This window comes from Drosophila obscura, unplaced genomic scaffold (assembly GCF_018151105.1).
Source record: "Drosophila obscura isolate BZ-5 IFL unplaced genomic scaffold, ASM1815110v1 contig_1, whole genome shotgun sequence".
NCBI lineage: Eukaryota > Metazoa > Arthropoda > Insecta > Diptera > Drosophilidae > Drosophila > Drosophila obscura.
This window is the reverse complement of record NW_024542679.1, coordinates 2,916,428-2,939,999: the sequence shown is the minus strand read 5'-3', so window position 1 is coordinate 2,939,999 and position 23,572 is coordinate 2,916,428. Positions and strand designations below refer to the sequence as shown.

Below are 23,572 nucleotides of genomic sequence, written 5' to 3'. Positions count from 1 at the left end.
CCAAAAAAGTTTCAGGTGAAACTTTGGTCCAGAGATTTTGCACAGTTTTAAGAGCCATCTCGAAAACTTTTGATAATAAAAGTGCGGCTGGGAAATCGCGCTGCTTGAGCTCGAGTGCCCGCGTTTAGCTGGTAATTAAATCAAGATCGGGTTCGGGTTGAGCACTCACCTGGATGTGATCCACAAGGCCCGTGGAGTCCATGCGAGAGGCCACATTCACGGCATTCCCCCAGATGTCGTACTGCGGCTTGCAGGCCCCGATGACGCCCGCCACCACAGGACCAATATTGATGCCTGCAAAAGAACGGAAATCCAAATGAGTGGAGAAAAAAATTCCGATTGAGAGCCTCACCTATGCGCAGCCGAAAGTTGTTGAAGGAGTGCATGTTGACCTCCTCAATCTTGTCGAACAGCTGCAGGGCATAGTCGGCCATGGCAGTGACGTGATTGAAGTTGACCTGGTCGCAGGTGCTCACCGTCAGTCCGGATGCCGCCATGTAAGTGGCGCCCGTGCTCTTGATTTTCTCAATGCAACTGCGGGGAAATGGGCGGGGTGATAAAGCGGAAGTGGAAAATGAACAAACCTCTAAGCGGGTTCGGGAAGCGGATGGCAGCAAAGTGGAAACTGAAAAGTGGAAGGTGGAAGGTGGACTCACCGGAAACGCTCTTCGCTCAGCAGTTCATCGAAATCTGCTATAATCTCGTTGAGCAGACGCAAGCACTCGACGCCCTCGTTATTGCCCTCCAGCTCCACATAAAATTCGGAGAAATTCGGAATGCTGGCAAACAGGATGCACACGGAATCGCATTGCTCGTGATACAAATCCTGCAAAAGTCGGCACAAAATTAAATTATATATTTATCTGCTGGCAAAGCAGATTTTCCGCAGCTGTCTTTCTGCACTGCAGTGTGCACTGGGATGAACAATTTTGGGATATATGTATGTAAATATGGAATAACACTTGCACACTGCTGGCAAACATTTTGCTGTGGGATTACGAAGATTTTACTTTGCTAGAAAATTTGTTTTCAAACACCGTTCCTTCCTCCGTTCTTCTACTTCTCCTTCTATTCAACAGACGCTCTTGCCGCTCTGTTCTAAGCTCTCTTTCTGCCGGTTAGCTTATAGTGATCATTTCATTTCGCTAAGTGAGCTATGCTTTTTGGCAGCTTAAATGGCAGCTCATTGTCAGAGTGTCGTGTCGCACCACTCTGTTGCCATTTCAGCTATCAAATATCGCTGCTTAGCTTGCTGGATTTGCATTTAATGCGGGAACATGTGCCTCACCTCACCTCTCCAACACACCACACACACCACCCGTTGGCAGGTGCTGTGGATGATTTTCAGGCACCGCACTCACATGCGGTCGCATCGGCAACCACCTCTACTGCTCGACTGCTTCCAAGCAGTGCCCCGCATTGGTCCACGCAGATTCCATCCTTCGTTATTACCGTTGCCCGTGCCCCTGTCCGTGCTTATTCTCCCTCTTTCTGTCGCTTGTGCATTTTGGCGCAGATTTCACAGCCGGAAAGTTTTTTAATATGTTGATACATGCATCATGAACATACATACATACATATGTACGAATACTAAAACTATATATGTACATATGTACGCATGTACTATGTATATAGCTTATGGCTATAAAATGAGTGTAGGTACATATACATATATGCATGATTATATGAATAAATATGTAGTACGAGTATACTCACATCGAGGTGCTTTTCGCGGCTCAGGAAATGCTCGGCCACGTGAACGGGCAGAATGTTTTCAAGCAGTTTACGGTTATAAGCCTGCAAATGTTCCATATCCTCCTTTTCCTCTGCAAAACCAGAAGCAGAAAGGAGAGAGAGAGAGAGAGCAGAAGAACAAATTGAAATATCAGTTTATCTGTTTACCGTACCGTACCGTGGGAGTAGCAAAATCACATTGCGAGAGGGGGATAGGTGCAGAGAGAGAGAGCCGTAGAGTCGTGGGTTTATCAGTGAGAGAGAGAGGTAGAGTGGGAATGGGAATGAGAGCAGGTAGGTATGCAATTGTGCACTAATACTAATGAAGTGGCTCACATGTTGAGCGGCACTGAAACTTTTGCACTTTCTGCACTGTGTCTCTCTTTCACTTTACCCCCCTCTCTCCCACTCACAAACCTAACTAACAGCTGAGGGGGGAATCATTGCAAATGAGCGACACTGTGTCAAACGGAATAGAGAACAGAACATCATCATCATGATGGTTATGAGCCGCCGCTTTTGTTGTTAAATTTTAATCAGCTAAAATGATTTGAGGGTTTTCGTTTCATTAGACAGGGAAAGTTTGGATGGATTCTGCACTCGAAAATGTTGAAGCATATTTAAATTAAGGGATTGTTTCATGTTCCATTGCTTTCACACTCATTTGGCTCATTTAATTATCGTTTTATCTGCACTCACCCGTTGCCTGCAGTTTCCAAATGAAATCCAAGCGATAGGTGGCCTCCGTCTGGTGGCTGTGGAAGATGAGGGCCAGCATGAATGCAAAGAGGAAGATGCAATCAATTATGTAGCGCAGCAGAGCCTCCTCATTCCTATTCCATTAGCAGCAGTTAACGTTGCAATTCCAGTGGCAGTAGCGAAGGTTGCAGGCAGCCCCAAAAAATGGCGATAATCACAAAGTTATTCCAGTCCATTAAAGCGCAATGCAATGGCAAGAAAGTGAAGGAAAAGTAGACAAAATCAGGAAAGAAAGAAGAGCAGCAGCTGCAGCATCTGGCAGAGGCGGATGCTCGAGTTCCAGTTGGGGCCCCAAGTGCTAAATAAAATTTTAATGCGGTTTGCGGCTGCAGTAAATGCATTTCCATACCCCACCGACCCACTGAAAACCCAGCTGAACTTCGAGACCCAACTGAAATTGCATTACGGCATAATTCGTTTTCATTCGCCGGCAGCAACCCGAGGGCAGGGCAGAGCACAGAGATGGGGCAGATACTTACGCCAACTCATGACTGATTTCCTTGCTGCGCGCATATAAATAGAAGGAGCAGGCCATGTAGCTGCCGGAGGCCAGCAGCAGGAGCATCAGCTTGAGCAGGATCCGCAGTACTTGGTAGGTGGCACAGCTCATCATCGAGAGCAGGGTGAGCAGCAGGAATGTCTGTTCTGAATCAGGAAATTATAACTCCAGCAGCTATGCCACTCACTCACATTGTACGCCAGATAGAAGTCGCAGTCGGGTGCCTCCGCAGACTCTGGGGCCAGCATCTCCTCCAGACTGTATTCGGTGACATTCACCTCCATCCAGAAGCGGTGGCTTTCCAGCAGCTCCAGCTGCCGCGAGGATTCCTGCAACTAGAGGCCGAAACATAGCGAAACATTCCCTAATTAGCTGCTGGGCCATAAAGAACACATTAGAAAAGTTTAACGATCTGTGGGCGAGAGATTCGCCCGAATGGCAGTGGCTGTCCATTAAATGCGGCCTCCCGAAATGAATACGAATGCCTCTTAAAGTGTCGTCAAGCACACAGTTCGAGGAACCCTCGCCTCGACTCTGTCGAAACCCCACAAAGTGACAACGAAATGTCAAAGAACTCTGAGGCCGAGACTTTGCACAGACAAAAGGCCAGGGGGCAGGTAACAAGTTGCCCATAAAGCCACCTCTCACCTAATCAGAGCAACGCGGTGAGGGAGAGGGACGGCGGAGCATCGGGAAAATTCTTGTTTTTCCCAATGGCCAACTTTAATGGAAAAACTTTTGTTTTGGCGCGCCCCCAAACAGCAGCAAAAACAGAAAAAAAAAAAACAAGATGCAGAGTAAACGCAACAAGCGCGCCCCAAATTTTATTTCGACTACAAAAACGCAAATTTTATTTTTATTCGTTTCTAAGAGGGTCGCCTAAATACCCTGCCTACCGTTGCCCCCTACATTTTGCGAGTGGGAAACTTTTGCCCAGGAGAGATTCCTGAAAAATGCACAGCCAAATGGAGAGGAAAGGAAAGGCTGGCAGTCCCTTGGGCTGCTAGGTAATCTGGAGTGACTTCAACTTGTGGAGATTATCTACAAATTTCCCTAAGCCTCATCCTAGCGTGGGTACGCTCTAATGATACCCTCACCCTCCTATAATTCCTATTTGGCGCATATGCAGAAAACAACTTTGGGGGGAAACAAAACAAACTTTTATAACACAAAAGGAGCAAAAATTGTTTGACAAATATGTCAGCATTTGTCCGAATCTTTAGACAGAAATATGACAGAACAGCAACCATATTTCATCTTGATCTGCAATATATTGTACGCAAAACTTTCGATATTTGTATAATTCCATTGAATTCCCTTTGAAGGATTTCGCCAATTAAATTTAAATGTTGTAAATACATTTTCTTTGGGCCATTTTTTTGTTTTTGTACGCTTAAAATATTTATGCCATAAAGTTAATAGAGTTTAAAACGCCCTCCCCGCTGTATCCCCGTATCACTGAATACTCACCATGGCCAGGAGGGTGGTGAGGACTATCAGGGCGACGCTGGCGAAGGCGAAAAACTGCGATATCCTGCGATTGCTGTGAATGCGCAATGAGAAGCGTTTGATGTCCGATGGCAGCTAAAAAGTTGCGGAATTCGTCGAATGAAAAATGCAAAATCCAGCCCCCGTCCCCACGCTGCTTGTGTGCTTACCTGAAAGTTGATTTTATGACATGCCACCAGAAATACCAGAAATATCAACAGCAACAGCGCCACCAGGGACAAGGCCAAAGTCAGCAGGGAGCTGCAAAAGAATATGCGGGTGTGGAGAAAGGTGGGGAAAGTGGCATGGTAAAGGGGTTCGAACAGGGCGAGCAGGGGAGCAGGGGAGCAGGGGAGCATGGATAGTTGGCAATATAAATAAAACAACATTTTGGCAACATATTTGGAAAAGACTGAAAAGAGCCAAAGAGCCCAAAGGGCAACGCTTCGCTTGGACGCCCTCTCTTTTATGCAGAAGCAAATATGAACAGAAAGGAGACTCCTTCTCTCTCTCCTCCAGCTCTTGGCCCTTCCACTCACCTCTGGAACACCACCAGTCGCATTAAGCTGGTGCCGAGAAGGACCAGCAGACTGCAGTAGAAGTACACACACAACATGCGATCCGGTTCGCTGGCGTACTGCAAAACAGAAAGGACAACAAGAAGAGCGAAAGTTGTAATTTTAAAGGATAACTTTGGCGCAGCATAGGGATGGCACAAGCCCATCGAAATTTATCTTAGGTATATGTATGTATTGTAGATTTAATGTACCTTCCTCTCCAGCACAGTCTTCTTGAAGCACAGCAGCAGGGACTGGCAATGCTCGGCTCTGAGATGATCAATGCTGCGCGCATCGATGGCACGCATCAGATACTCATTCACCTCATCCTCGGGATCCTTGGTGCTCTCCGAACTGTCACCAAAACCGAACCTAAAAGGGAGTAATACCAATTAGAGGCTTAGGTGGAATCTGTGGCATCTTACTTGGATGAATGCTTCTGGGCAGTGCCATGGCCCATCATGCGCAGCTCCTTGGATATGTTGCCATTCACTTGCAAGCGATTTCGAGACTTTTTGTGCTTAAAGAGGAATAAAGAGGATATAGATACCAGATACAGATACCAGATACAGAGGCAGCCACAGATAATTGAGTTAACTTACTGGTCTGTAGATATCCCCTGGCACAATGAGATACGTTTCTATTTGATGATCCTTGAGATAGGAATTGCGTTCGGCGCCCTTGCCAACCTCCACCTCGTAGTCGCCATCGAGACATTTCAGCGTCTCCTTGGTGATGTGAACGCGTCTGCAAAGGAGAAAAAGCGGACCTGCTTAAGTTCTCCCTCTCGTGTCGTGCCACATCCCACGCCAACACCAACACCCACGCGGATGCGGATGACAACTGCAGTTAACCGCAGCTGCAGCAGTAGCCGCAGCAGCAGCAACTCGCATTACATGCCACACAAGCTGCCACTCTCCCTCTCTCTCTCTCTCTCTATCTGCACTCTGGGTAAATAGTTTTTAATGCTGCTCCACAACGGCTGCCATTTTCCACTCCCGGAACGTGGCACGTGGCACGTAAAGCAACTTCATGTTGTTGATTCTATTGATAATTACATGACGCTTTGTTATGGATTGCCACCAGTGCCACCATTGGACCCTGCACCCTGACTGCATTCTGTCCTGCAGCTAACGAAGTTTTTACATGCGCTCCACTCTCGACTCAGTGGCTGGCCACCAGGCCAAATTGCAGCTTATCAGGCAACCACTGAGCCACCCACCACTGCACCCAACTATTGCAGCTATTTGCTTTTAATTTCACCCCCCAGACAGGGGCTAACAAACGAGCTGCCGTAGCTGTAGCCATCGTTGTAGCCATCGCTGTAGCCATCGCTGTGGGTGACCCAAATAAACTCAACAGTTACTTAAACTTCCACCCAAAGTCCAAAGTCGCAGCGTGAATATTCAAAAACTCAGAACACAAGGAAGAGCGCGGCGGCTCGAGAGTATTGACACTTTGGATACCCCTTAAACTTACATTCCACGTGCTCCTACATCCACAATTCGATCCATCCTGGTACCAACTATGGAAATGAAATGAGCTCGCTCCATGCTAGTCTCACATATGTAGTTGCTCATGCCTCTGCCTCTGCCTCTGGCCGGTACCAGCATACCCTCTCAAAGCTCCATTTGCTCTGGCAGGGTATGCCAGGAACAGAAACAAATTGCTCAAGTGTTGAAGTGAGCGCAAGTGCAGCTGAATCAACAGCAACAGCAACAAAATATTGTTGCGGGGGCACTTATCAGTGGCACCGCTTGGTCGCTTGGTCGCATGGTTGTGTGGGTGTTTGGGTGCTTGGGGGCGTGCCGCAAGCCGCACAAGAGTTCTGTGTGTGCGTGGGCTATAATCGATTGGGTGGCGATCCTTAAAGGGGCTGGGGTTTGGGGGCTGTGTGCCAAAGCCACTCGTAAGTTACCAATAACTTGACACCCGCTTCTGGCTGGCTGTTTGGTTGCTGCCACGACAAAGACGCATGCAAAATGTGTGTGCGGCAGCGGCGGCGGCAATTACAACGATTACAGCGAATAGCCACACCCTTGAGCGGAAGGAGGAGGACCGCAGAAGAGGAGGCGGCAGCGACACTTTTGGACTTTCAAGTGCCATCGTGGAAGGTGCTCGAGAGAAACTTTTGGCCAGGAACGACGAGCCCAACGTGGCTTTAATTGCGCGCAATACACAAACGGAAGTGGCAGAAACTTGTCAGAGGAGGAAAGCACACACACCCCCCCCCCCCCTGCCGCTACCGCAGCTCTGCAACTGTCTAGTAGAGAACGAAGGGACGACGACTGCGACTGCCCTTCATGGCCATTATTCACAGCTGTCGCCAGAAGTGGCACACAAACTGACCCAACCGACCAAGAATTGAGATTTTCAATGGATTCAAAGGGATTTGCAATGGCATTCGCAGGGAATGGCAGCAAAATTAAATGAAATTGAATGGGATTTCCCCTTCCCTGGCCTTCCCTGGCCATCCCTTGCCCCAAGATGTCTCTGGATCTCTCTCTCTCTCTTAAAGACAATGGGAACCCCTAATTAATTGGATAAATGTGTGATGGTAGGTGGGGACTTACCCGGGAATGCCGCCGCTCTCCATGTGATTGGCCAGGGTCACGTCGTTGGACCACACATCGAACTGCCACTTGACCAGGCCCAGGACGCCGCAGTGCACGCGCCCCGTATGGATGCCCACTCGCATGTTCACATTGACGGCCATCACCTCGCGGACCAGCCTAAAAAGGGAAACAAGATACAAAGGGAAGACAGCCGCAACAAAGCCGCAAACATCAGCATCGCATATCGCATCCTTTTGTGTCCTGTCCTGTCCGCATGGATAGGATAAGGATACTCACGCAATGGCGTCAATCATATCGAGTCCCATTTCCACAGCACAATGGGCGTGATCCGGCCTTGGCTCCGGCAAACCAGAGACACAATAATAGCAATCGCCCAGCAGCTTAATGCGGAGACAATGATGCTCCGCAGCCAATCGATCAAAGCTGCAACACACACACACACACACACACACGGAGGAAGCAAGAGGGAAATGAAAATGAAACATGTGAAAAGTCAAAAAGGAAATCGAATCGAACGGCCATAAGTAATTTAAATTGGCCCTTTAAGGACAGCGTTTAAGCAAGTGGAATCCATCCATCCGGCCTTAACCGAGCCACTTGTTACTCGCTCACTTTGATGAGGCTGCCTCGGACCCGAGGTCGGGGCTGTACGCGTACTCTGCATTCCCTCGAAGCAATTAATACAGCCGCAGGCTCTGTCTGGCAGGAACTTCCAGCCGAGACGGGCACACACTCAGTGGGAGTTTTTCCCCATTAATTATAGCCACAAGCCTCCTAGCTAGTCGTGGCAGATGGACAGGATACTCGCACTCGTTGCTGCGAAGGGAAATACTCACCGGGCGAAGAGCTCGTTCAACAGACGCACCAGTTCCTCGGCGGTGCACTGATCCGAGAGGCTGGTGAAACCGCAAATGTCCGCAAAGAGAATGCTGCAAGGCAAAACAGGGAAGAGGAAAGTGAGAGAGACAGACAGACAGACGGGCAGGCAGGAAAAACCATGCAACAACAAAAGAAAACGCCGTTGCGTTTATATTACAAAACTTGCGGTTCCCTCGACTCGATGTTGATACAAGTCTTGGGGGAGAAGGGGGCACAGCACAATCATCTTATTCCATCTGTGTGTGTGTGTGTGTCTTTCTGTCTATTTCTGCGTGCGTGTGTATACAGTAAAAGCTCTGCAAATGGACGGACAACTGCCGAGAATCCATCCATTATAGGCAAAACATTCCGCCAAAGGCTTTCCACTCTCATAAGTAATACATTTTGGGGGATTTTCTACTGTAATCTATTCAAGCTGCTTGAATAGAATTTTTTAATAAAATTCAACTGATACGCTTTCCCCCCCTCCCTGCTGTAACACTCACTACATTAGCTCCCACTCCACACTACACTCCCCTTGGCTGAGAATTATTTCCCCGTTGTCTTGAGGCCTGAATTATTGTGTTGGTTATTTATTCTCGTAAATCTAATGATGGCAAATCCTTTACTTGTACGAGGTGTACGTAGCTGTAGGCCATGTGTTGACAGAGCTCCGTTAGCACTCCGTTGCCCCTCACTTCCCCCCGTTCCACGTTTTCGCTGCTACTTTCCGCTGATTTTACGACTCGTAACGGAGAAGGGCTTAGGCTTAGGCGGCTCAGCGCGTAATTTAATACAAAATGTTTGAGCTACAGCTTTTCGGGGCAGGGGAAAAACAAACAGAAAATCAAAATAAGAAAATAGAGAACTGGGAATACCCTTTAAATGGGGCTAAGGCTCGAAGGTTCCGTCTCTAAATAATAGGAATATCAGTGAAACGAAAAACATTTCCGCTGGAAAGGTCTCTTAAGTTTCGTCGCACTTTCAGCGTGTCATATATGTAGGCGATTCCCCGCTTTGTTTTCTTTGCAACTTTCAACAGAATTCTCAAGTACTCAGTTCCCCAAAAAGAAAATAAAACGAGCATCCTGCTAGAGACAGACTCAAACAGGTGCGCGCCTCAAAGTGTGCTTCGCTGAGTGCTGTGTGGGTGTGTGTGTGGCTGTGTGTGTGGCTGTGTGCATACGTATTAGTGTGAGTGTTGATTCATTTTTTTTGGCTTTTGCATACCAATTCATTTGCCTGCGCCACAGTACCCCACAGAATAGACGCTTCAGAGACACATTCAGAGCTTGAGACTCTCAGTCGAGCAATTTATTGACTTTACATGCAAATAAATTCACTCGCACGCAGGGAGGGAACGAGAGAGAAAGAGAGACAAACACACACACACTAACACTGATGGAGATGGAGAAGAGAACACTTACCTGACATTCTCATGACGCTGTATGTATATCTTATGGAACTGTGTGTCACGTGGCTGGCCCGCAATATCGTCCTTCATCTCCATGGCCACATGTCGTGGCAGCACCGAGAGCAGCAAACGTTCCTGCAACAAATGAAACAGGGAGCGAGAGAGATAGTGGAATGCTTTATTGGAGGGTACACCCGGTATACATAGGCGACACAAGATTGCAGACTCGGAGTGGCTAAACAGAAGGAAAGGTGCAAGAAAACCCACTAGGCAGAAGAAGTGGGCAACATACAGATCTGAGTATTGGTAGAATCAATATATAATGAAAATATATACCCAAATACCAAAAATCATAAGAGAGATTAGCCCTCAGACTTTCAATTACACGTAGAGGGTATCGGTTAGTCGGAAGACATCTCCTGCAGCATAACTACTTGTTGTTCCATTTCGTTTGGTTCTAAGAGGAAGGTTCTCGGGGGGAGAACTTCAAGCTGAAGCTGAAACTGGTGCTACAGGGGGGGGCGGAGGGGGAGGCATCATCAAAAGGTGATGCCAAATTATAGGGCGTGGGCTGATGCTCTTTTGTCCTTTGTTTGGCTACCATCAACCATCAAAAGGCCAACAAACGAATCACGGGAATGTGGAGAGTCAGTTGAGTGTGTGGCAGAACAGAAGCTGCAGGTGGCCCACGCGCTTTATCAGGATTCCGTTTGATGCAAACAATTCGTGGAAATCTCTGTTCGTTTGTGTTTGCTCGTCGCCTTTGCCCTTTTCGTGTTATTTGCGAGTATTTGCAGACAGCACACTCACACTCACACTCACGTATGACACCTGTGAATATTGCTTTGTCTGCCACTCAGAGGGGTGTCCGCTCACCTGCTGTTGATTCTCGCGCTGTGTCCGCAGCCTCGCCTCAATGCACTGACGCGTCTCGATGAAGGCCTTCCGCTGTGCCTTCTCCTTGGGCCAGTGGGTGTAGACGCCGGTGAGGTTGGCCAGCAGCAGGGCCACCCCTGTGGCGAGCAGCTGCAATAAGAGATTGGACATTGGAGGAGCATTAATGACATTACGACCCATAAAGACAATGAAAACATTGGTTAAGGATGCTGAACAAGAGGCACGACAATCACGAGAAGCAGGAGAGGCAGGGTCCCATAACAGCGTCGAAGCATTCTCGATTTCATTCAATTTTACGGCCATTTAATTTAATTTCATTTATGGCCTACCCCCTGGGAGAGAATGGACTCTATGCCACACACAGCCTGCTGCCTGCTGCCTCCTCCCACTGAGGCAATTAAAGCTCTCTCTCTCTCGCTCTCTGTCTCTGTGGGCCTGCCTCCTCCCGCTCTTCCTCTGCTGTTTTCTTCTTTAACGTTTCACTTTTATTGTTTGCTAAATGAATTTGCATTTGCGGCTCAGTGGAAAATGCCGAACCTGTTGATAGATGGCTGGCTGCATGCCTCATTGGGCAGCAGACACAGCGGAAGAGCAGGAGACGTGTACGAGGAGTCGACTGAATAATGCCCTATAGTCGTAGTGGTAGTGGTAAGGTACTCACCTCCTCCCATTTGAGAGTTTCCGCCTCTGCGGCCGTAGTGAGCCTCAGGCAGGTGTACAGATGGACGACACTCAGGAGAAAGCCTCCGATCAGGGCCTCCCGCAGGCGCAGGGGCAGCATCGTGTAGGTCATGTAGATTAGGACGATGCTGCAGGCGCTGCCATTGAAGGATTTGCTGCCAAAGAGAAGGCAAACCATACTCATAATTAGAACAATGGAAGGTCAAAGGAGACCAGATGTTGTGTTTGCTTGGGATGATTGTTGATTATGGCCCAATGTGGGCTGGTGGATGGATGGATGGATGTGCGAGCAATTAGCGAAGTGTGAATGATTAATTTTCCAGGGATGTTGAACAGCTGCAGGACCAACCTCGGCTGCATGGCATAGCTGACGGCCACTTCGATGGCCAGGAATGTGCCCAATATCACATAGGACACCAGCACCAGAAATATCTCGTTCATTGCCGGCTTGGCGAGGATGCAGAGCAGAACTGTGACAAAAGGTTACAATGGCAGATTCAGTGGGCTCAGTCGATGGTTAAGTTAACGTTTGGGACTCACAGCCATAGACAATGCCACAGATTAGCATTACGATGAGGAACACCAGCACGGACTCGTCAATTCTCATGACAAGTGCGGAGAGGATGTGCCCCAAATTATCCTCCGAAGGTACTGCTGCTGCTTCTGTTGATTCTGCCTTTGACGATGTGTTTAACACTTCATCACGTTCCGCATGTGAAATTTCATTGTTGTCGCGTACACGCGGCGTATACGTAATGCGTTTACTGCCAGTCTCTGCCTCTGCCCCATCAGCCACATTATCATCAGCGACAACGCCACCAGTCAGGGCATCAGTCAGGACATCGGACAGGCCATCGGACAGGACTTGATCGGGCTCAACAATCAGTTGAGCCGGGTTCCTCCTGGACAGTCGAAGCACCTGCGCCTCCACAGGCCCCTCCTCCACTTCCTGCAGACTCCTCCTGCTTCGTATTCTGTATCTGCAATGGAGAGACAAAAGATTCAATCGATTGATTGAAATGTGCGTACAGCCCCCGACTATTCATCCATCTTGTTGTTGTTGTTGTGGCAGGGTAAGGGCAAGGGCAGGGCAGGCATAAATATTTATGTGGAAATACATGAAAATGAAAATGTAAATGGAATTCGAATGGGATTCATATGCATTCTGGTATAAAGTCATGTTTTGGCAATGAACAAAAGTATTTCATTGTTATGGGAATTCTGTTCGACGGCATTTACATAGCTGCATATAATAATAATAATAATAGTAATAACGTAATAGTTTTTAACAATTTTTAGTTGATTTATTCAGTTGTTTGTTGGCTTTCAGTTTAGATTTCCTTTCGCTTATCAGGACGACATTTTCATCCATTAAACGACTTGATTAAATTAAAATTACTTTGCCTTTAAGTCTCTTTATTTTTGCATATTTTATGGGAGCGAATCTTGTCTCAATTTATTTTCAGTTAGGGACAGATAAAAATACATTGATTAGGGCCGTGTAATGGATTACCATCCACAAATTGAACGTCTGTCTGGGAGTCATTATTTATGCTGAATCTAGAAGGCGTCGAGTATACTTTTATACGTTTATTTCTGGTTCGCGTCAAAATGAAAATTTAAGCATATTCTGATTAAAGTCCTGTTCGCCTGGCAACAATTGAAGTCTTGGCCTGGAGTTTTACTCAAAGCTGCCTTTAAATTCAATTTGAGCCTACTTCTGGGATACTTTTATGGGCTCGGGATCAGCAGAACAGAAAAGCCGAACAGCAGAACAGCAAAAGCAGCAAAAGTGGGAAAAGTTGTTTGATTGGATTTTCGGAAAAACCTCAAATGCGAACGAGGGAAATATTAGTCGCCTTTCAGTCCTTTAGTCCTTTAGTCCTGCCATCACCTGGGATTCCCAGACTCTCCCCCTCTTACCTGGTGCGATGCTGTTGATGCTGTTGATGCTGCTTGTACCGATGCTTGTGGAGTCGTCGGTAATGTTTGCGCTTCTGCCTACGCTGCTGGCTCCACTGCGCCGTCCGGCGCCCATCATCATCACGAGCCTCGGCCACATCAAAATCAACAAGGTCGCGGTCAGAATCGGGGCCTGCTCTTCCTGCCACACCCCCTTCCAGTTCCTGGTATCCACGTGCCAGGCTGCCGCTCGAATTCAGATTCAAATTCAAATTGAGAGCCGCAGGAAAGCGCCTGCCATTGGCAATTTGTTGGCCGATTGCCGTCGGTGGTGGTGGTGGCTCCATTGTGGTTGTCGTTAAGTTGCCGCCTCCATCAGTGGCACTGGCACTGGCACTGGCATTTGGGTCCAGGCTGAGACTTTCCAGTTTCATTGCACTCCCCCCGCCACGGCAAAGCTGCAGTGTGGTGAACACGATGTGCGTGCCGGACAGGGCCAGGATGAGGACCAGCAGCAGGGCCAGAATGTGAGTGGTGTTACTTTGGTTCATTCTCAAAAAGTAACGCTGATACAGCATTTCCACCTAAGCATGCGAAAATGGGAAATAAAAAGTTAAGCGAGAAACTTGGCAAAGAAGAGAAATGCGAATGCCAGAAGCAATCTTACTACTATGGGATACCCTAAGTGATACACGGGAGGTTTATAATTTACATATCAAAATATATTTATTATTTACATATCAAAATATATTTATTATTTACATATCAAAATATATATTGAATAGTTCCATACTGGCATTGTTGTTGACAAACAGTTTTAAACTTTTTGTTTCTAACAATTTGGGAAACGAAGAAAGCAAACGGGCATCACAAGGGGTGATGAGAGATACAAGACAGAGTATGCAGAGCATAATATACTCGTCGATTCAATCCTGTATCTTGTCGACAATCCGAAAGAGTTCCACAAACTTTACAACCGTGAAGGTCACTTTGTTCTTAACGTCGACCCCTCGCGCCACGACATCGACATCTAACACCATCATGTCGCAACTTGAGAAGTTCGTTGCTGCCGTGCCAAACGTTGATAAAAAAGAAGTTTCCAATCACTTAATTGATCAAGAAACTCAAACCGAGATTGCTAATAATGAGCTCGCTGGACCATCGTCTGAAAAGCGACAAATTTAATGAATGAGAATGAGATTGGCACGCTGTTCCGTGTGCAAGAAAGAGTTTACCGACCGCTGCGCAATGGCTCCAGCATGTGGCTCCACATCCTGTGCAAGTCGTGCATTTCACGAATCAGCACGACTGTCCGGTTTGTAAGCAAAAGATGGCCAAAACATTTGCTACGCACGCATTTTTTTTTATTTTTTTTTTTGTATTTTTAATATTTTTTTTCACTTTTTTTTGTACTCTTACATTTTTTCACTTTTTTTTGTATTTTTAAATTTTTTTCACTTTTTTTTGTATTTTTAAATTTTTTTCACTTTTTTAGAATTTTAGTTGTGTTGCAGCTAACAAAAACTTATGACTGAAACTGAGCTCTAAACAAACGAAATGAATATGAACATGGCTAGAGCATGGGGCTGACCAGCTTACTTTGTTTTTTTTTTTTTGTGGCTTGAAATATATCTGGAAAATCGTACAATCGCAACTGAAACGCAACCATAGGGGGCTATGATTTTCCTATTGAAAAAAACTGAGTTTTGCCCAATTGACGAAAGGTTTTTCTAGGCATGTTTTCGAAATACAAAGAAATGGACGGATCTGGTGTCACATCCACCAGAACGAAAAGAATTCACCCCTGAGGCTCTCTGCGGTATGCAAAGTTTAGCCAAAAGGCAGGGGGAAGGTAGGGAAAAGTTGAGGGAGCAGCTCAGCAAGAGATTTCATGCTAATCTTGGAGCGTAAGTAGCTTACCTGAAGGTTCTTGAACTGATGCGTCGAGCAGAGGCGCAGAATGATGCGGTTCAGCCGGAACCAGAACGAAATGCTAGGACTCAGAGGACCACCAGTGCCGCCGCCGCCGCCACCAGCACCGACACCACTCTGATTGGGATTGTTGGCCTCCACATTGCTGGCATCACCTGAAAGCATAATCATGGGCACATTTCAAATACAAATTCCAGACAGAAGAAGGATAGGGAGAGGGAGTACAGCTTAGACTTATAAATATGCATTAATTCAGACAAAAGCCAAATTAATTATGCGGCAGACAGACTTTGATTTGAACCCGTCTGATTCAATCGCAGCTGCAATTAGCTGCTACACATGATTACAGATTGGAATTGGGCATTTGGGATCTGGAATGTGGAAACGGCAATTGCAAATGTAGTAGTCAGCGCACAAATAATTACTAAGCTCCGGTCTGCAGTGCTGCAGCAGGTTCGAGGGCTTCTCATCTCATAGATTCACAGTTGGCTGACTGCACAAGTAGATTAAAATTATGGAAATTGCTGGGGAACATCGATTACAACATTGCCATCGAAAGCAGGCACATAAACCTGAATCAGCATGGAATTTGAGAGTTTTTGCATAGCTCTGATTGTGTCTGATTGTGGGTTGCATTGGTCATAGACATGTGGGGAATGTGGCTCCTAAATGACTAAACGAATCTGCATTTGATTGCAAAAGAGAGATGTAAATTAGATATGAAATAAACTGCCGTTTAAAGGCAGTACGAGTCCATTGGTTGTCAGTGCTGGTAAGCCCAGTAAAATCAGTGAAACAAAGCGGAGAGTTAGAAGCGTTGAAAAGTTTGCTTTATACATTGGATATGAAAACCATTCTCCTAATACATATATATATAATCACATAACACACTGATCAGAATATCCTTTTTATTTACCACCAACATTGATGAGCCAGCAGCAACCGGTGGGCAAACTACGATTGAGTTGAGCAAACTTAAACGTATTGCTTGCAGTTTTTCTTCTGTTTACTTCTCCGATATATCCCTACTCCTAACACCATTGTGACATTGAGGACAATTCGTTCGCTTAACGTGTTGTACACACATTTTCGATTTGCCCATCCATTGTTCGTGTGTGGCACATCATCAATGTTCGCCACTGACTGCTTCTGACATTTCCCTCTGCTTTCATTTTCTGTAGAGTACGAGTAACACGAGAATGGAAACCTTGATTTCAAATGCAACACACAAAGCCATAAAATATTTTATTGTAAAATGGAGAATGTCAGCCAAATCGTCATATTAAAATCATTCAACTGTCCCATGTTCTGACCACAAAGCAAAAAAAAGAAAGCAAACCACAAACACACAACATAACAAGAGAAAGAGAGAGAGAGGGAGAGAGAGAGAGAAAGAGAGAGTGAGTGGGAGTAGGTGGCAGGGGAGCATCAGAGAGGGAGAGCTTGAAGAACACGCATCCTGAGAATATGTTTTTATATGCATCAATAAATAAATGCCAAACGTGATTATGTAAATTTCTATAGAAATCTACGCATCCGTAGTATATCGAAAAGGGAAACCAAAGGAAGGCACAAGCGCAGGCTCTGCCTCTCAGTTCCTTTCCAGAAAACAGAACTAAAATAAATCAGAAGTACGTTGAGGTTGAGGCACAACCAAGGCAACCCTCTAGTTCCAAGGAGGCGGCGATATGTGTGCGAAATGCCAATGACGAGGAGAAAAACGAGAAACGAGAAGCCAGAGCAACGTGAGACGTGAGGATGTAGGGATGTGGGACGTGGGACGTGGAGGAAGACTGCGAAATAGCCTCATCAAATTCAATATGACAATGACAATCAACTTGTGACAGTTTGAGCGATGCGGATGAGGAGACATGTGAGAGCATGTTGGCATTTTCATTGACCCTCAGTAGCCTCCCCCTATCCTTCCCTTTTCTGGGTAAACGCTTTCTTATTAGGAAGGGAAATTCTTTTGCCTTATATCACAACTTACCTTGCTGCAGCAGCTGCGTCTCATCACGTTGATAGATCATGGGACTGTGGCAGGTGGAGCTCGAGTTGGTGGAATCAATGGACTCGTCGATGTTGCACCGCGTGATGCCCGCCTGAGGGTAGAAAAACGCAATTAATTGAGTCATTAATATGCGAGGTAAAATACAGTTAAATGTAAACCCATTTTTGGCATAATTACGAAATAATTTGTTTAATATTTATCATGTCAATAAATTTGATTATTTATGAAAAAAATAAATGGAATAGAAATTGTTTGCATTTTTAATAAAATTGCACATTTAATTAAATCCATTCCCTGCCAAAATGTACAGATTAATTCATCATTTATCATTTTAACAAACTAAATCACATATTTATGTTCTCCTAACAACACATCCCAATCACAATTGATTTAAATTGCTCATAAAAATGTTTTCGTTTCAATAAAAAATGATGTTGCCTATGGGGCATAAGTAGGCTAGGATTTTCGCTATCGAGTCTAAACGTTTTACCACCCACCTGTCACCCAATCAAATTCACACACACACATATACACATACGTGCATACATATTTAGATACCCTCGCGGCGTTTTTGAGCAAATTGCCGCCGATTTGAATGCCAGAAATGATTTTTTCCAGCTCTCCTTTCGCTCGTTTGCTGTTTTTTTTGTTGCTGCTGCTGCTGCCTTTTCAATTTGTTAAACTTTGTCAATTGACTCTTGACAACGAGCGCAAATAGAACTGCTCACACACACAGATAGTACACCCGTACACTACCCACTCCCACAGTTATACGCACACAGGCACAGACACAGACACAGACTCTTGTGTGCAGTTGCTAAGTGGCCCCTTGTGTGCATGTCAGCAGCTTAGCCGTGTGCGTTTAGCAGGATGTTCTGCAGGACATCGCTCGTTAGTTTGCATTACAAACAGGTAACATTTTATATACAGAGAAAAATAACTGCAAAAGAAATGGAAGAAGGATGAAAAAAAAAGGAGACAGAAAAAGCAGACCCCTCAAAGGCTGGGAAGTACTCTTGAAAATATGTGGAGAGCGTTGGGCAGCCCTAATACCTTCAATAGCCCTAAAATAAAAGCTTTCTTTAATAGCACTTCATATTATCCCTAAATGAGGTCCAAATATGTACACCCCATCAAGATGTGCTGGGTTTTGGTCTTGCAAGATCTGCACACATGTAAAATCTTTCACGAACAAAATGATTTATCTTTGAGTGAGAATAAACATAACTTTGGTATTCTAAAAAGCTAATAAATCTCTCAAGTTTCACTTTAAAATATTAGCATTGCACTCAACAAGGACAACAGAGCAGCGTTCAACAAGTTTGGGGCAAAACTTTGCCCCGTGCTGGAGCGGAGGCCAAGACCTAAAGCACTCCCTGGAGCACAGTTACGGAATCGATTGCGGCTTAAATAATCAACTTAATTAAGTAAAAATCGTCCCCGAAAGCTCCATTGTTTGCTTGGCTTTAAATATACATTTTCAAGGCAGGAGGCAAGCGCCCCTCTCCCATCGTTGGCAGCTTTCCTCATCAATAAAAGTGTATTCAAATTCAGTTCCAAATCGAATTAAATATTTAAATCCCAGGAGAGGCAACAACAGCAACAGCATCAGCAACAAGAGGAGGGAGAGAGAGGAAGAGGGCGATGAAGGACAACCACAGCAGCAGGTAAAGATTGGCCTGCAATCGACGTCCTGTCCATTAGGATGGTAAATTAATTGATGCCCCCATCAGGGGCGTGGGGCATGGGGCATGCTCCCCACCGACTTACCGCAATCAAACTGCTGCTAACCATGGCCTTGCCTCCCTTGGCACTCGTATTGAAATGTTCGATCACCTCCCAATTGGACTTCTTGGGCGTGGAGGGTTGGGTCTGGGTCTGCGGAGAAGATGCCCCACCCTGCCCGGGTACATGCAACTCCATGGAGGCCTGCTGGCTGCCACCGCTCCCCGCCTGCTTCAGAGAGGCCGAGCGGCTAAAGAACTTTCTGTGTTTGCTTTCCTGCAAAGAGGGAGAGAGAAGCGAAGCGAAGCAGAGGATTGAGTACTTAAAGTAATGATTGTGCGTGTGTGAGCGAGGGTTTTTGCGGGTCAATCAAGGTATATCAAAGAGAAGGTAAGGCGGCAGTCCAGCTCCTTGCTCTCGCTCTCTTTATGGTTGCCAGCTGTTCCAGTCTTGGGTTTACCTTCTGTCCAATATACCTTGCTGTAAGTAATGGCTGTGCGTGTGGCAGGGTGTTGGTGGGGCAATTAGCTCACCTCCTTTCCGGTGGACAGGCCTGTAGCTCCTGCTGTTCCTCCTGCTCCCCCATGACGCATTCCCCTGAGTGATAGGCGCTTGGACCATTCCCGTTTCTGGCTCTCCGATGACAGAGAGCGGAAGATGTGGCCCCCACCCGTAGCACCGCCCGCACCTGCTCCTGCTCCTGCTCCCACTCCTCTTCCTCCTTCGGTGGAGCTCATGGCGGTGTGGCTGAAACGACAAAAAAAAAAATGGAGAAAATGAAGAGGAAATTGATTTTCATTTTAAATCTAAAAAAAGGAAGGAAGAGTAGCTTCGGGTGCCGAAGATATTCGATATTCTTTGAGGGATCATATTTGCATTGCAATAGAATTTAGTGGATTTTTCATCGATCCGACCAAGCCATTTCTCAGTTCCAACTACATCAAAACAAAGTGAGTCTCTGCAGAATATCAAGCATGTATTCAAATGCATAATTACCACGCTCTTGAAGGGTATCAATATCCCGGGAGGGAGGCTGAACTGGATGACTGTCAGAGAGTGCGCTAATTTCTAAACAAATTGCCTATTTTTGCGCTCGACAGCAGCAGCAACAGCGACAGCGACAGAAAATGGCATTAAAACAATAAATTCGATTTTGTGAAAGCACAAAATCTCCCACAGCACCGCCGACAAAATACAGTTACAAGAAGCCTCTGCCACTCACCTCCCCGCCCCCCACTCACGAACACCGACGCTGCCAATAAATATACGGTATCTACTTTTTGTGGGTTCCTGCTCCCACTCCCACTCCCACTGCCGCTGTCTTTCTGTCTTTACTTTTGGATTTTCTTTTTGGGTGCCGGCCCACTTAAGCACGAAATGCTCGCCAGACACGCGACGCTCCAATCCAAAGCAGCACCGAAGACAGGAGAGAGAGTGCAGGGAAGAGTAGGAGAGTAAAAGAGTGTAAGGGAGCGACTTCAGATTGTTTGTTGAAATTTTTGTAATGAAACAAAACGCCGGCGAAAGAAATTGTAAAGAAATTATCTCCGATCAAGCGAAATTTTAATGCTCTTTTCTTCCATAAAAATTAACTTGTGGGGCAAACGAGGAAAAATGCATAAAGAGAGAGATAGAGATTATCTGCTATTTATAGGAGGGAGAAAATATGGTTCATAAATTAACAGAAGTGCGGAGAAGAGATGCAGCGACATTAAATGAACACAAAATAAAAGGGGAAGTGGGGAGGGGAATGGTGCAGAAGCGTAGACAGGGAGATCGGTTTTCTTTTCATCATCACTAATGGCTAACCTCTCCCCATAGTCCATATGCCCCATTTGATTAGCATTCCAAGAAAAACTGTGCCACAGACAACAGTAAAACAACAGCCAAAACATTCTGGGACTGGAGCAGAGTCTTAAAGCCAGGCACAGGTCGCTCCTTTGCTCCGTGGCTCCTTTGCTGCAAGGGATCCTTGGCTCTTCGCTTTTCGCCATCATCATCGTCGTCTTTGGCCTTTTGTCGGCTTTTGTTTTTAGCCAGAGGCGGCGGGCAAAAACTTTTGCCAGTACATCTTGCGAAGGCGTGGCAAGCGGAAAATGGGGTATGCCACAGAAGGAGCGGCTGTAGAAGGGGCAGGGGCACACACAAGTGCCTGGCCACCGGCATAAATATGTCAAAAACACAACGCGCCGCGTGCTATAAACAAATTGTTTTGTTGTAGCCAAAAAAAGGCAGAAAAAAATACGAGGCAAGAAAAATTGGAAAATTGTTAAACAAAAATTGAAAAACTGAATGTGAAAATGGGATATTGAAAAGACAGAGCCGCGAGAACATCCTATCGATTCAAGAAGAAGAAAGGGTAGGTGTAGGTGGTGGGGAAAGAAGTCTTATGTACGTTATATATGTACATATGTATGTATTATATTATATGTACTCTTAAGCATTGTTCTCTGATGGATATGTGTAGGATAAAGTAATCACATATCAGGGGATATATCTGTTTTATGTAATCGAATATGTAATTATTTCACTGCCTGCAAATCTCTGTACAAAATCGTAATACCCTCTGCGAAACCGACTAAAATCACTTGAAACATTTCTGGTGAATAATTCCTGAATCACTTTGCCCAATTTGCCATTAAAAAAGTTCTTTGTTTTCCATTTAGCTGAGCATTTTCTTGTGCGTCTTGGGTTTTTTTGGCCACCCGCAGAGACATCAGACAGCAGACAGCAAAGCGAGACGATGAGTGCTCATAATATAAACTATAAGTCATATTTCCCCATTTCGTAATTTCCCAAATTCCCAATTCACCAAATGAGAAGTAGATATTTTTGTGTACATTCGGTTGGAATATCAAGAATCGTTTCAGTCCATTGATGAAGGTCAGAGTTTGTTCAATTTAACACTTCATTAAGTCCGAATGGGCCTCCAATGTTCCCTCCATTTTACCCATTTACCTCACGCATTGGAATCTTCTCAGTCGTACATAAATTGAGTCATCGGCAAAAGGGGAAACTGGAATACCAATTTCAGTTGTGTCCCATGAAATATGCAGGAGGAAAAAGCAGGACAAATCCAGCATCAATTAGGCAAACTTTTCAGCAGAACTACAGGAGAGGAGAGGAAGCAAAGCTGTGAGGCAGAAGCTGCCAAAAGTCGGCAAAGTTTTCTCCACATAGAACAAAATTGAGAAAAGAAAAAGTTTCTCCACTCATATGCAAAATATGCAAAGAAAAACTGCGGTAAGTGGAAGTAAGTAAAATCCCAGATGCTGTTGCCTCGCCAATTGAAAACTCTCCAATAAATGTCATCTTATGCCGCCAGGAATCATCATCATCATCAGCGATTCAATGAGTCGAGCTTTTTAGCATATCACCCACTCAAAGAGCTCAGACCTCAGAGTCCTAGGTTATTCATAGATCCCTGACAGAAAGACATTAAACTGCTGACAGATACTCGTCGCAGGAGATTAACGGCTTTAATTGGCTTGAACTGTTGAACGGAGCATCCCCCTGGGGCATCCAGGCAACAGCTGAAGTGCTAATCAATCAAAAATTCGCCATTTCTGGGCTAAATCAAATGATTAATCACAAAATGTGGCAGAATGGGAAATTCTTATTGTTCCAAGATTACAACTCTTGCCTGGAGAAACAAATTTATCATTGTTAGACAATGGAATGCAAGGTATTTACATAAACTTGGGTATCGTTCCGACTAGAAAAATGGCGTAACTGTTTAGAGTAATTCTCGTAAATAACTGCCAAATAACAAAAGCCTTTCTAAGTGAACCACCCACCCACAGCCTCTTAGTATTTGCACACCTCTCCAGGTATGTAAAAGGCAAGCAAACAACGTGAGATTCGATTCGGTTTGGTTCTGGTTTTGGTTTTGGTTCGTTTCTGGTTCATTTGTGGATCGCTTCTGGTTCGTGGTTATATCCAATATTCAATATCCCCACCAGTTCAATGGCAATTCATTATGTTAATGGCGCTAATGGTCTGGCAAATATTGTGCCAGCAAAAAGAACAACAGCAACAGCAGGATAAACTTTTTGCCAGCACAAACAAAACAGCAGAAGAAGGTAATCGAAAAACACAACAAAAACAAAAAATTGATAAGCGAAGCAAATTAATGAGGGGGAGAACTGCCAATGCGAGACCCTCCTCCACCACATTAGGCGGCGACATGTGTAAATGGTGCAGATAGGAATACTTTATGATGGAATGGGGAAGGTATATTGAATAGAAGGTGAGACTGTTTAGAACTTTACTTTGCTAAGCGGTGGAACAGTGCAGTGGTAGCCGCAGTGCCCTTTGTTCAATGTATGTATGTATGTACGTTGGTACCTTGATTGGAAAGACTAGAGAGTGAGAGAGGATTCTCATGCATATTCATTCATTAAGCGGGCAACCACACAGCCACACAGCTGCTAACATTCCTCTCATCTCTCACTCCCATTCGCAGGCCAGGTCTTTACGGTTACTTCTCTATAAATATAGTTTGGCTCTCACTCTCACACCCACGCGTAAGCTTCTTCG

At 45.5% G+C, this 23,572-nt stretch overlaps 1 protein-coding gene across 3 annotated transcripts in view; it reads right to left on the bottom strand.

The window, feature by feature from the left end:
* Window positions 1–23,572, bottom strand: part of LOC111077353 (adenylate cyclase type 5) — a 47,790-nt gene that overhangs the window by 3,513 nt on the left and 20,705 nt on the right. For all 3 annotated transcript variants that reach the window (XM_022371597.2, XM_022371599.2, XM_022371598.2), the window contains 26 exons: window positions 19,567–19,780; window positions 19,079–19,309; window positions 17,288–17,399; window positions 15,286–15,452; window positions 13,387–13,949; window positions 12,004–12,443; window positions 11,813–11,933; window positions 11,444–11,618; window positions 10,762–10,911; window positions 9,899–10,020; window positions 8,450–8,542; window positions 7,890–8,036; window positions 7,611–7,769; window positions 5,640–5,784; window positions 5,463–5,557; window positions 5,250–5,409; window positions 5,020–5,117; window positions 4,651–4,741; window positions 4,463–4,576; window positions 3,184–3,327; window positions 2,973–3,133; window positions 2,434–2,567; window positions 1,717–1,826; window positions 657–826; window positions 353–534; window positions 170–294 (listed from right to left, as the gene is read on the bottom strand). In XM_022371597.2, the coding sequence (XP_022227289.2) occupies window positions 170–294; window positions 353–534; window positions 657–826; window positions 1,717–1,826; window positions 2,434–2,567; window positions 2,973–3,133; window positions 3,184–3,327; window positions 4,463–4,576; window positions 4,651–4,741; window positions 5,020–5,117; window positions 5,250–5,409; window positions 5,463–5,557; window positions 5,640–5,784; window positions 7,611–7,769; window positions 7,890–8,036; window positions 8,450–8,542; window positions 9,899–10,020; window positions 10,762–10,911; window positions 11,444–11,618; window positions 11,813–11,933; window positions 12,004–12,443; window positions 13,387–13,949; window positions 15,286–15,452; window positions 17,288–17,399; window positions 19,079–19,309; window positions 19,567–19,770 (4,413 nt within the window). In that variant the 5' untranslated portion in view covers window positions 19,771–19,780. The remainder of the gene's footprint in view (window positions 1–169; window positions 295–352; window positions 535–656; window positions 827–1,716; window positions 1,827–2,433; window positions 2,568–2,972; window positions 3,134–3,183; window positions 3,328–4,462; window positions 4,577–4,650; window positions 4,742–5,019; window positions 5,118–5,249; window positions 5,410–5,462; window positions 5,558–5,639; window positions 5,785–7,610; window positions 7,770–7,889; window positions 8,037–8,449; window positions 8,543–9,898; window positions 10,021–10,761; window positions 10,912–11,443; window positions 11,619–11,812; window positions 11,934–12,003; window positions 12,444–13,386; window positions 13,950–15,285; window positions 15,453–17,287; window positions 17,400–19,078; window positions 19,310–19,566; window positions 19,781–23,572) is intronic.